Genomic DNA, 12,197 nt, shown 5'->3' with positions numbered 1-12,197 from the left:
CTACTACAGTCCTAGCCAACCACCTCAGACCTTTTCAAGTGAGATATTTACCATCTCCAAAAACATGAGACTTCTCTTCCTAACAAGATCCTTGCGTACTCCTCTGCCAGCCACTGTGTTCAGCATGGATTTTGTATCAGCAAGCCTCTGTTGATCTAAAGTGAGGTATCTGATTTCTGCACCAGAACAGAGACATGGGGGTGCTGAAATGGCTGACAGGGATTGGTTCTGTGCAGCATGGAACAGGGGTCAGTCCATTTCCCAGTGTCACTCACCCCTTTCACTGCAGCTCCACAGCTCCACATTTAACTCTTCTACCTGCTGCCAAATTGAGGGAGTCAACCAATTTGGCAGCAGCTGTAAGGGAACTGAACCTCTAGCTGTGGAGCTGCAGTGAAAAGGGGAGTGACACTGGACTGTACTTAATGCAGCCAATATTCAGCCATGGTGAGCTCAGGTTGTGGCAGGTCAGATTCTGGAAAAAAAATAAAATTTTTACCTCCTTTTGACCTCCCAAAACAAGGGAAATACCTTATTTGGGGATGTGCAGGAAATGAGTAAATATGATGCTATTATAAAGAAGGACTTTTATGACTATTTCACTTGCAACAGATGTGAAACTCAACACTACAATAACTTATCTGCTTTTCATAAATACTGATGACAATTTTCTCTGCTACAGCAAATCAGTGGCAATGAGAAATCAAGAGGCAAAGCTTGACATTGTAATGGTGTATGAGCATAAGACTAATTCTTGGTTGTTGAGCACAAACCATAAACCTGTTTCATAACAAGTTCCAGATGGAGCATCTTGAACTATGAACAGTTAAATTGCTTTATCAAGAGAGTTTCTTTATAAAGAGAGACATGCAGCTCATTTCACAAAGACTTCTAAAGTTAGATCTGCTGAGGAGAACTTTCTTCTAAACTAGGGAGTTTAGGTATCATGTCTCCTACCTCTTCAGAACAGTGCATCTGAAGCTGGGGATCTAGCCGGTAATCAAGAGCTGATTCCTGGATTATCACCCGGATCTGATCCTCGCAGTCTGGAGACAGACGCTATTGAATAAAGGAAAACAGCCATCACACCACTAAATAAAATCATATATATATATTTTAAAAAGTAAACTGTTTCGGTAATTTAAGAGCATAGTTAAATGTCTTTAATCTGCTGGTTCTGCAGTAAAGATTTTAAGTAATGGTGCTCTACATTCTGGTTCCACAGGGAGATGAGTAATGCAACATCAGCCTGAGAGGCAGATCCCACTGCACACCATCTTGATGTCACACACCTGGTCTACAGGTAGTTAAGCTTAGATGGGGAGACGGCAAGAGTTCTTTTGTACATAGCGTAAAGGTTTACAAGCATTCAAGCTGGGAGTCAAAGTCTAAGATACTAGGATGGACAATCAGTCAGTGTTGCTAGGCACATATTTGTGCAGCTCATGTTTACATAGAACTTACCTGGTCTGCATATTTCAACTTCAGGCATGAGATAACTTGCCCCTCCAATTCTGTATCATCCTTTGCTTTACTTAGGATATTTTGGCAAAATTTGGGAATGTCTGCTTTACAAGCCTTCCTGAGCACTGGATTTAAGCGGTAATCTGTGAAAGGATGCATTAGAATTCATAAACAGGCACCATCACAAATATATTAACAAACAGCAAACTGGATTTGTAGTATACTCTGAATGTTCTGAATGATGATCCTACAAGAGTTCCATTAGAAAGTATTAAGTCAGGCCTCCACAACCCAAAACCTTTTGAAGACCCACCTACAAAATACATTTTTTTTTTTTTTTTTTTTTTTAAATGGAGGGCTACCATGAGTGGTATTTGTTCTGACCAGATGCAAGCCCTTGGGATGTTCACAAACAGAGAACTGGACTACCTACGCAGATGGATGCGATGATTAAGGAAGGATGCAGGATTTGCAGTTTTTCAAGTCTATTCTTTTAATGACATGGTTTAATAAAGATTTATGACATGCTGTACACCACAGAGCTAAGGTTTTCCTGTTTTCCAGTGAAAACACTGACCACACCATAAAAATCTCAGGAGTAAATGGACCCAATAATTATGCAACATCCAACTACAGTGGACAAAACTAAACTACTACTTCTTCATGTGGAGCAAAGCACCATTACATGAAGGAAATTAATTTGCAGTTGGATTCTGCTGCTCACTTCTCAGACAAACACATAATTAGATGCTTTCAAGGTAAAAAGTAAAAAGGTATAGTACCTGTATTCTGTGTAATCTGCCGCTTGGTAATCATTTGTTTGCATTTGGGGTCCATCACCTCGCTGTTCTTATTCTGTTTCAAACACTGAAGCATGTTCTTTGAGTCTGCCTCTGGGCAGAACCTCTGCAAAAGGAGAATTCAATTTTTATCACTAATTAGCCCTCACAATTTCAAACATTCATATAGAAACTAAATCTCCAACCCAACCCAAAGGAACCATGCTTGATTCTTCCACTCCTCCAGTAACAGCCATTTTCTTATATTCTCTCTAAATTGGCAGAGGAGAAGGAAAGTAAATATCTAGTTTTGGAAAGCATGAGCTGGGCAGCTGCTACTACCTGCAGTTGTGGGTTGCAAACTCTGTGTTAACAAGACATCTGGCTATCCAGGGTATCTTTATTTTCCGTTCACTAGAGTTACTGTGCATTATGATGCAAAACTCCTATTAGTTCTATTTGGGTCTCATCTCCAGCTCCTGCTTCTGTCCCCGCTGAGTCCAAATACAGGAACAAACAGATGCTGGTGACTGTACAAGCAAACCACTGTCCTGCATAACAGCTGTTGGGTAGAGGAAAGTTGAGAGACTTCTAATGCAGTGCTCAGTACACAATAAGGCTATGGCAAGACATTCAGTTCTAGCACGAAGAATTACTGGCAAATTCTCAGCGCTAGGAAAACAGATCTGGGTTGAGGCCATATAGCGCTCCAGATCCCTGGCTGGAGAGCTTTATGGACACCCTGAAGGCAAGCTCTCCTACAAAGGAATACTAAGGGGATAGTCCTTGGGTCTCCCTGAAAGCAGACCCTCATGAGTGGGTCTCTGACAAGGGGGAAAAAGGGAGGCTGAGGGGAGGCATAGACCAGGGGCAGGCAATTATTTTGGGTGGGGGGCCGCTTACTGAGTTTTGGCAAGCCATCAAGGGCCGCATGACAGGCAGCCAGAGGCAGATTAATATTAATTTTCTCAATTTTGTAGGGGCCCTGTGGGCCGGATGGAATGTCCTGGCAGGCCACATCCAGCCTGCAGGCCGCATTTTGCCCACCCCTGGCATAGGCAGTGAGTGGAACCAAATGGAATATCATTTGCTACAACCTCCATCAGTTCCCCTGTTTAGAAGCAGGGGCAATATACAGTGCAGCAGGATGCTTCTAAAATAATCTGTTTCTGAGGAGCTGCCTAGTTTTAAGTGCAGGTTGCACTGGTGGAACAGAGGTGGGTAGTGGGTGTCTCAACTTCATTGCTCTGTAGGGTTGGTATTTAAACCTGTGTTTGTACAAAGGGAAAAGTACCCCTAAGGATCAGGGAACAGCCTTTTAATCTTGTGGTGTATGCAGGGTATTACAATTCTGGAGCTAAAGGGCTCTGTGCCCTTATGTGGGAAGCCACTTAAGCTTCACTCTCCCTGGGAAAGCCTGACTTGTGTGGCAAGGACGGCAAGGACATGACTACAACTGATGTCAGGGACCTGACAGCAGAGTTGACTTCATTGAAAGCAGCCTGTAGAGTTGTCTCAGCTACAAGTTGTCCTTCTAAGACTAAGGAAATCAATCTTCCCTTCTGTCCTGGGTAACAGAGTACAAAAGGTCCATCAGATTTTTAGACACCTGAAAATTGTAGTGGGCTAAACAGGCCTGGCAACTAGCTATTCAAAAATGCAGACTAGCTGTCGAGTATTAGGGCTGTGCAAAGCTTCGGTAGCCAATTCAATTCGGAGGAGATTTGGCAGCCAATATTCGAATAAAAATCGGGAGACCCACTGATCTCCCCAAACCAAATCAGAAGCCTCTGAATTGATTCAGATAGATTCAGAGATCTGGCCATAGACTGTACAGGCAGGCACTAGGCAGTGCTGGCAAGAGCAGCTGGGGGAGCAGCCCGATGAGCCCCAGCTTGAGCCAGCAGCCCAGAGAGAAGCTGCAGCTCATCTGGCTGCTCCCTTGGCTGCCCCCTGCTGGGGTGAGGCAGGAAGTGCTGGCAGCCCCTGGAGAAGCCTGGAGGCTGGGGGAGTGAACCAGGAGCTGGATCGATCCCCCCAGCTCCCCGATAGATTCCCCCAGCCCCCACGGCTTCTCCTGGGGCTGCCAGCACTGCCTGCCTCACTCCGGCAAGGGGGTAGCTGGATGATCCGCAGCTTCTCCCGGGGCTGCCAGCTGAAGCTGGGGCCTATCTGGCTACTCCCCCAGCTGCACTCACCGGCACTGCCTGCCTGTACAGTCTATGACCGAATAAGATTCGTCGCCAAATATCTTCAGATTCAGCCAAATCGAATCAGGACAGTGATTCAAAATCACCAAATCGAATCACTATCCTTCTGAATCGCCGAATCCAAAACAAATACTTTCCATTTCACACAGGCCTACTGAGTATGCAATCTTGCCAAACTGTTCCACACTCCGTCTTCCTATTAACCCAAATTTTTTATTCATGGCTATGATAACCAGGGAGAATAGGTTAGTTAAGAGTAAAAATAGTTGATGTGCCTACATAGCACACTGTTTTTCTTTTCCGCCCATTTCGCAGTGGGGTTAGCCAAAAATGCTTACGCTAAGTCCATTATGGCCTTGTTGACTGGCAAAAATAGCCTCATCAGGTTCACTTGGTACAATATTACAGGGATTATGAGAGTCAGACACTGTCTGGGAAATCTTTAGGGTGCTTCCCCCTCTTTTTAATAAGTTAATCCAAACACCATGCATCCTCAGAGGATTGGGACACTGGTTGCACTGACACTGCATCAGAAAAGGGATTCTTTGGTCTTCGCTACTATTAAAAACTACTCGTGATGATCTGGGGGAAGTGTTCCCAAGTACAGACCTTTGATGTCAATGGGCCTTCTGACCATGGGGGGAGTTGCTGGAAACCACACAGACAGATGGTTCTTTTTTACATGGCTAATGGCAGCCCAGGATCTGTTACATAGATTTGTGGCATCAATGAATTTGTACTGGGGATCCAGGTTCCAGCTAGTGTCAAGCTAAAACCAAACAGCTAAACTAAAATGTGGGAGGGACCACAAACTCTTAGGATTCTACCCAATTCAGTGAAGCTTTTTTCCTGAAAGAAAGCTGGTATGGAAAACACAAGAGCTTTAGGTCACTGGTGCAGAGAATGATTGACTTTTTAAATCTGAGTCCTCTTCCTTCATGTCTCCAGAATAGATATCCCGAGTTCTAGAAAAATTAAATTTTCCCTGTGAACTCAACTCCATCCCATCAGTTAATATGGCAACATTACCTTGATCATCTGTTTGCAGACCCTCATAAGTGTATAGTCCAACTCAGGATCCATCATTTCTGTCTCCTGCAGTTTAAACACTTTTTGGTGACATCGGGTGCTCAGCTGCTTCTTAATTTCTTTCAAACATTCAATAATCTGCAACAAGAGCATTACAGCAATTGAAACAGACACACTGATGATCCTCCCACATATTTTTGGAAGGAAACATGTTTCCGGTGTTCCCCCTGCCGGCTCGTTTTCAAGTATCTGTGCACTTTGCAAGTTCTAGGCAGAGTCTGGAATTTATCTAAAAAGTCAAACATAAATTAAGTTGCTGGTAATCAGCACTAAGGCTTACTAAATGCTCCTATCAGTTTAAGCTAAATGAAGATGGCAACGACATTATCCTACTTATTTTTTACTTACATGGTCATTATAACTTTGCGATGGTATAGAGAGATAAAACAACTGACAAACTGAACCCTGACCTTATTTGGAAAGAACTGACTAATGAAATGCTCCAAAATGATAAAAATGGAATTGAAAGATACCCTAAAATATAAGTCTAATGCTATACATGATTGAGATGTAGACATTCTTAAAAAAAAAGGTTTGGAATAAAAAGTGGAAACAAATAATTAAGAGACCCATTACCTGAGCATTGCCATAAGGCACATTCTGGCAGTAGTTCTTGATGTCATTCTTACAAGCCTCATACAGCTCTGGTTCAAGTCTGATATCCTCGCTCTACAAGATAAGATGATGCAGTGAAAAACAAGCTGTTAGCTCAGACAAACAGATTGTGTATTTTATCCAACAACAGTTTTTATTCACAAAACAGACAAAGGAGACATTTGGGATCACAAGGACAAGTATTCACAGTTCTTCAAACCTAAGGGTATAGTAGGTAAAAATCGTCAGTTTGGTGGTGGCAGCAGGTCACCAAGTTGCAGTGTGATTAAGTAACACTTTCAAGGCAAATTCAACTCTCCATATACTTCTTGTTGGCTACCTAACCTTAAGCAGAGCTGGGTAAATATTTGGCTCAACTATGACAGCCAGATATACCTCATCTATTTCAATTGTCTAAAGACAATTGTTACATGAGGTATATTAACACTTACCTGAATTACCCTGGTCAGGACACAAAGTGAATGCCAGCAAAAAACCCCACATTTATGTTCAGAAATCAGCTGGCAATAGATTTTTAGAATTTCATTTTTTATTCCACACTGAATAAAAGGTTTTGCATTTGTCACAACCCAAAGTTGTGGGGTTTTTTTATTTGAGTGTGCTTCGGCATCGCTAAATCACGTTCCCGCCAAAATTGCAGCTCTTTTGCACGGTGGAGTGTTCTGTTGCAACAGAGAACCCGCGTGCAGGAGCTTTTCCCGCCAGTTCTGTAGCTTTCTTTGCATAGTGCATTTCTTTTGCATTATAGCAATGCACGATGCAAGGAGTCACTGCCATTTGTATTAGGATTCGCGCCACATTATTGGCCAGTCTTAATGTAAGCACACGTGGGCTTGGGTGGTTTCCGCCCAAATCGGAGAGAGAGAGAAAGCACGTGGAGTTCGGGAAAGGAGCGTGAGGATCTCTAAGCGCTGCTGATCCATACGAACCCAGCTTTTTCCTTAAGAGGGCAACAGAGGTTTAATCTGTCGAACCCATGGAGCTTCAACAACTCCACGGGGACTTATTTATCGTCCCCTCGGAGCCTTAACGACTCCAAGGCAACTAACCTCTAGCCTCTCCCCGTCGCCGATCGCAGCCCAGACGTATCCCTATCTTAAGGACCCAACTGTCGAGCCCACAGAGTTTAACAGCTCCGGGGGACCTGGGAACCGAGTAACACTCACGGAGATACAGCTGCTCCGTGGGAACGAATTCTTGAACCCCGCGGAGCCGGATTCACTCCGGGGTCAAGGAACCGAGTTTATTAGAGTCCTCCACCGAGAACTCAAGCGGAGCTGAGCCTGGAAAGCTGACCAGCCTACACCGCGACCACCTTGGGTGTAAGTAAATAATCTTTTCAATCAACCATTACGCCTCCGTGACTGATTCTAGCTTGAGCGTACCAAACCGCACCGCGGTTTTTTCCAACCCCGTGTACCCGGGCTACCGGCCACAGCCTGTGTACACACAAAGACGGGCCCCTGGCTCACCCATGGCGACCCAGATGGGATCGGGAGAGCTCGCACATGGCGATCCAGGTGGGATCGGGAGTCGGACCGCACAGCATTCACTTTAGTGTGGACAGTAAGCATGATTTCCCCTTCGCTCTCTACAAATGTAGGGAGCCCCCTGTATCCCTGAAATTTCCTTCTCCTCTTTTTACATTAGGGTCAAAGATAGGTCTCAGACAGACACGTTTTGGCTAAAGAGAAGACCATCAACAGGACTCTCTTCCACAGAACTGCTCCTCAATGATGTATACCATCCAACTGCTTCCACTGAAGGGTTGTATGCGCTGCCTCTGAAGTGGCTGAGGACTGTTAGTCAAAGTTTTACTGATTAAACAAATGTCACAGGAAATTTTGTGCTTCTAGTACTGTAAACACCAATGCCAGAAAGCTGAGAGGCTGTTTAATTTCAAGGAAAAAACCCCAGGAATTGCCTGTTTTTTTTATCCTGCCTCAGTAACTGACCCATTGTGTAGTACTAGACATGTCACTTCACCTGTAAAATGTGGCTAATACTTGCCTCCTGAGGAAGTAGGGGAAACTGGCATGTGTGTACTGCTCTCTAAATACAAAGCATGAGAAATCAAATTCAGGCAGCTGGCATCAGAACATGAGAAAAGTCATTACTTCAGCCTGAAGGGGCAACTGACTTGGACTGCTGTGCAATCAAAAGTTGTTTCCTTCAACTCTGCCACAGCTGAAGGAAATGCATCTCATGTAATGACAATACTTTTCTTAAGGTGTGTAGAAAAATAACACAAGACTTGACAGGAAGAGCAAGTAAAAGTGATTCAGCAATCTGTCCAAGAGCTCTGTGCACACTTACCATCTCTAGCTCCTCAACACGCAACTGCTTGCGGCACTTCAGAGACACCCTGTGCTCCTTGGCATCCTGCAGCGTGTCATTACGCACAGTAGTGCTCAAGCAGATCACCACATCTACCCTGCAGAGAAAGAAAAGATTCTTATTTATACATATGGCAATTTATTTCTGGGACTTTCTTGCCAGACAACAGGACTAGGACTGGCACAACACACTACTCAAAACACCGTGCTACTCAGAAGTTAAATAACTCCCTGGAACACAAAGGGATGCTAAGTCAGCACAAAGTCTTCTGCACATTTGGTCAGAAGATACAAAGAGCACACAATCAGATGAGGGAGAAATTGAAATAGAAATTATAAAGACAGTTTACAGATTTTTTTTTTTGTTTCCAAAACCAGACCCAGCTGTTTAGTTCAGTGTAGGACATCATAAATACAAGAGAATGAGATTTGAACTAGAGGTTGGACCAGATGACCCTTGAAGTTCCACACAACCTTCTCATTCTAAAACCCACTGAGTGTAAGTGGGATTTGGACTCTTAAATCATGTACACACTTCTAGAAATTGCCACTTGTTATTTCATGAATATGCTGTATAAACATGTATATTACATTATAAACAGTACATGTGAACTAATGGAGCAGCTACACCATATTTTGTGAAAGGCATATTACTCTTGATGAGGAAGTCACCCTGAGCCTATGTTCCAATTTAATTTTTGTTGTCAGTGTTATCAGTAGAGATCCAGATTTTCTGTTTCCCATGGAAAAATGGAGTAAACTGCAGATTTTGCCTTTTACCAGAGGCAAACGCAAATTTCTCCTTTTACCAGAGAAACCCGTGGATTTTGCCATTTTGCAATGAGTTCTCTGCAGGCTGGCAGAGTTCCAGCCTGCAGGGAGCTGGGAGGGAGCAGGAGGAAGGTGGAAAGACAGGGGGCCCCGTGGCATAGACATTAGGGCTGTGTAAAGCTTCAATAGCTAATTCAATATGGAGGAGATTCAGCCCAATTTGGCAGACGAATCTCTGAATCCGAAGCAAATCGGGAGACCAATTAAGAGGTCCTAATCGAATCGGAAGCCTACAAATCGATTTGAAAAGATTCAGGGCTGATTTGGAGATTTGGCCATAGGCTATACAAGTTTCCCTCCCATAAAGCGAACCCACTTTATAAAGTAACAAATAGGGATAGGTTCCCAAGGCAGGGAGGGAGGGAGCAAGTGAGGATGGGGCTAGGGAAGGGGCGGAAGGAGGGGTGCCGTTCTCAGGACTGCACCGCGTTATGCTTGCTCCCCACATGCCTGGGCTCCACCTGTCCCCCGCAACCCAGCTCCTAGGCTGCACCGTGCCTTGGTGCAGGCAGCTGGTGTTGGCTGCTCCTGGGGCCGCTGTGTAGCATGAACTGAACTAATGTAGCTGATGTTAACATTGAGTGTAATAATAGTAAAATATAACCATGTTAGTCTTGTCCTGTAAGCAACCTGAAAACTCCATTTTGTATCCTTCTGCTTGACATAAAGGCTATGCAGAGTTCATTTACTTATGTATGAGTGTGTGTAAAAGGGTGAACGGAGAGAGAATGGCATAGAGACAAGAGAAGATTTAACTCTTTATGTAAGCAACAAGGCACCAAATGTAAGTTCCCAGCCAGTAACTAACTAACAAACGGCTGAAGAATCCCTTTGAAGCTTGAGGGCACAAAGGAGATAACAGAACAAGAAATTCTGCCAGACAGGCAACAAGAACACTCAAAGGCTAAAATAAGCTGAACACAAAAGAACAGCAGCAAAAACAGAAGCTGGGTATGGAAAAACCCCAAAACACTGAAACAAAGGATGCCAATCCCTATAAAAGAACACTTTAAAAATGTAAAGTTGGGTGAGTCTCTCTCTCTACTGCTGTTTCACCAGAGCACAGATGCATCTGTTCACCCTGCTCCAGCTATTAATCTTCAAATCATCATCATCTACTCAATAAGCCCAGGTTGGCCACCCTGGGCTGATATTGAGCAACTACTGCTGGTAACTATATCTGGTGTATGTGTGGATGAAAAGGTTGTTTTGTATACGCCTGTGTGTAATGATGTCTATGATGATTGTGTGTGTTTGTATGAATGGTGTGCATGAACCTCTGTCTGTCTAACAACCTACATCCCTGAACCTCTGTCCAATTCATGCGAGCAATAAACACAGCACCTTGCCTTATCACTCTTTATAAAGTCTCGCTTGTGATTTGAGCAATTGGCAATTTGAGTAACATTTTTCATGGAGAATGGTGGAGGTGTAGTGGTCTTTGGTTAGACCGACCACTTAGAAGAATAGAGGAATACCTGAATACTTGGACAAGTTGTTTGACTGGGAAAGCCCACCTGTGGGTTATGGACTGCCAGGGTAGTCCGGACCGCCTATAGAGAAGGGTTCATTGTTGTAACTTAAGTTTTGTTTGTGGATATTAAGAAGCTCACTTTGTGGGTTATGGACTGCCAGGATAGTCCATAAGACCGTAAAGAGCGAGGCAGATGTAAAAAAATGTCAAAGATACCCTGCCTACATATCTGCAAGATACGAGTTTTTTAAAACAAGTACTGCAGTAATTTAAACAGAGCCCATGGACCAAGCAAGCAGTAAGAGATGCCTGTACCACTGCAGATTTAAAAGACAAATTTAAGAACTAGGTGCAGATATATAATATACCACCACACTCCATGAAAAAGGAGGCTGCAGCAATGTGGCTTTTATGGGAAGCTACTAAAAATCTGTTCCTCTGTCTAACTAACTGTTAGGAGGCGTTTTAAAGGGGTTAGTTAAAAATTTGTAGCAAGGTAAAGTTGTACGGTAATTGTGACTAAGGTTGTAAGTTTTGTGCAGGAGATGTGGCTTGTTACTGCTGACCAAAAAACTGTTTGTCTGAGTCAGGCAAAGTAATGGACAGGAGTACATGCTGTGGTCCGCTTGGGATTAAGTAAGAACCTCCTGTTGTGTTTGAAATGGGAAGCTAGGAGTGAGCAAAGAAAGTCATCTCTGCTGGAAAGGCTGTGTAAATAACAGGGTCCTTGGGAAGGATTAGTCTTTTATGGATAGTTACAAGAGCAGTTGTAACTTACACTTTACAAACTTTACAGAAAACGCACAAGTGCAAGTTATGGCAAGGTAAAGTGTTATGCAGGCAGTGGAGCTTCAAAGAGATCAAAAACAGTTAAAGAAATGTGAGACAGATCCTTTAGGATCCTGTGTGCCCCTTTCCCCCCCCAAAGAGAGAGGCAGCTGGTGGGACAGAAAAAGACCAGGTATGTTACTGGACATCTGCTCAGGCAGTGGCAGAGAATTTGTGATTGGAAGTGAAGGAAAACTTGGAACCTCTATGTCTAACTCATGCAATCAATAAACATGGCACCTTGCCTTATCTCCCTTCATAAAGTCTTGCTCGTGATTTGAGCAATTGGCAGTTTGAGTAACAGCTGCAGCAGAGACTGAGGGGAGCGGCAGCAAGCAGAGGCCTGGGTGGCACAGGACTTGGCGCAGCTTGTCCACACTCACCCCAGCCCCCGCGGCAGTGGCCTTGGGAGCGACCAGCACCAGCTGCAACAAGAACGGTCAGTGGGTGTGGGGAGGAGGGGTGGGATGGGAAGCTCCTCTTGCTGCTCCATACCCTCCAGGAGGGCTACAGGCTGGGGAGCTGTGTTGGGCTCTTCCCAGAGTGCGCATGTTCCTCCAGATCCGCATGC

The 12,197-nt window shown here is 44.2% G+C and overlaps 1 protein-coding gene across 1 annotated transcript in view; it reads right to left on the bottom strand.

Moving 5' to 3' along the window:
* The window catches only part of GLG1 (golgi glycoprotein 1), a gene marked incomplete at its 5' end in the record, with an annotated part of 114,307 nt that overhangs the window by 11,751 nt on the left and 90,359 nt on the right, over positions 1-12,197 (bottom strand). The window contains 6 exons of the mRNA XM_014518313.2: positions 958-1,059; positions 1,465-1,607; positions 2,247-2,370; positions 5,483-5,620; positions 6,119-6,211; positions 8,474-8,591. Coding sequence (XP_014373799.1) covers positions 958-1,059; positions 1,465-1,607; positions 2,247-2,370; positions 5,483-5,620; positions 6,119-6,211; positions 8,474-8,591 — 718 coding nt within the window. The remainder of the gene's footprint in view (positions 1-957; positions 1,060-1,464; positions 1,608-2,246; positions 2,371-5,482; positions 5,621-6,118; positions 6,212-8,473; positions 8,592-12,197) is intronic.

This window comes from Alligator sinensis, unplaced genomic scaffold (assembly GCF_000455745.1).
Source record: "Alligator sinensis unplaced genomic scaffold, ASM45574v1 scaffold203_1, whole genome shotgun sequence".
NCBI classification, from domain to species: domain Eukaryota; kingdom Metazoa; phylum Chordata; order Crocodylia; family Alligatoridae; genus Alligator; species Alligator sinensis.
The sequence above is the reverse complement of the archived record's forward strand: the minus strand, read 5'-3'. Positions and strand labels throughout refer to the sequence as shown.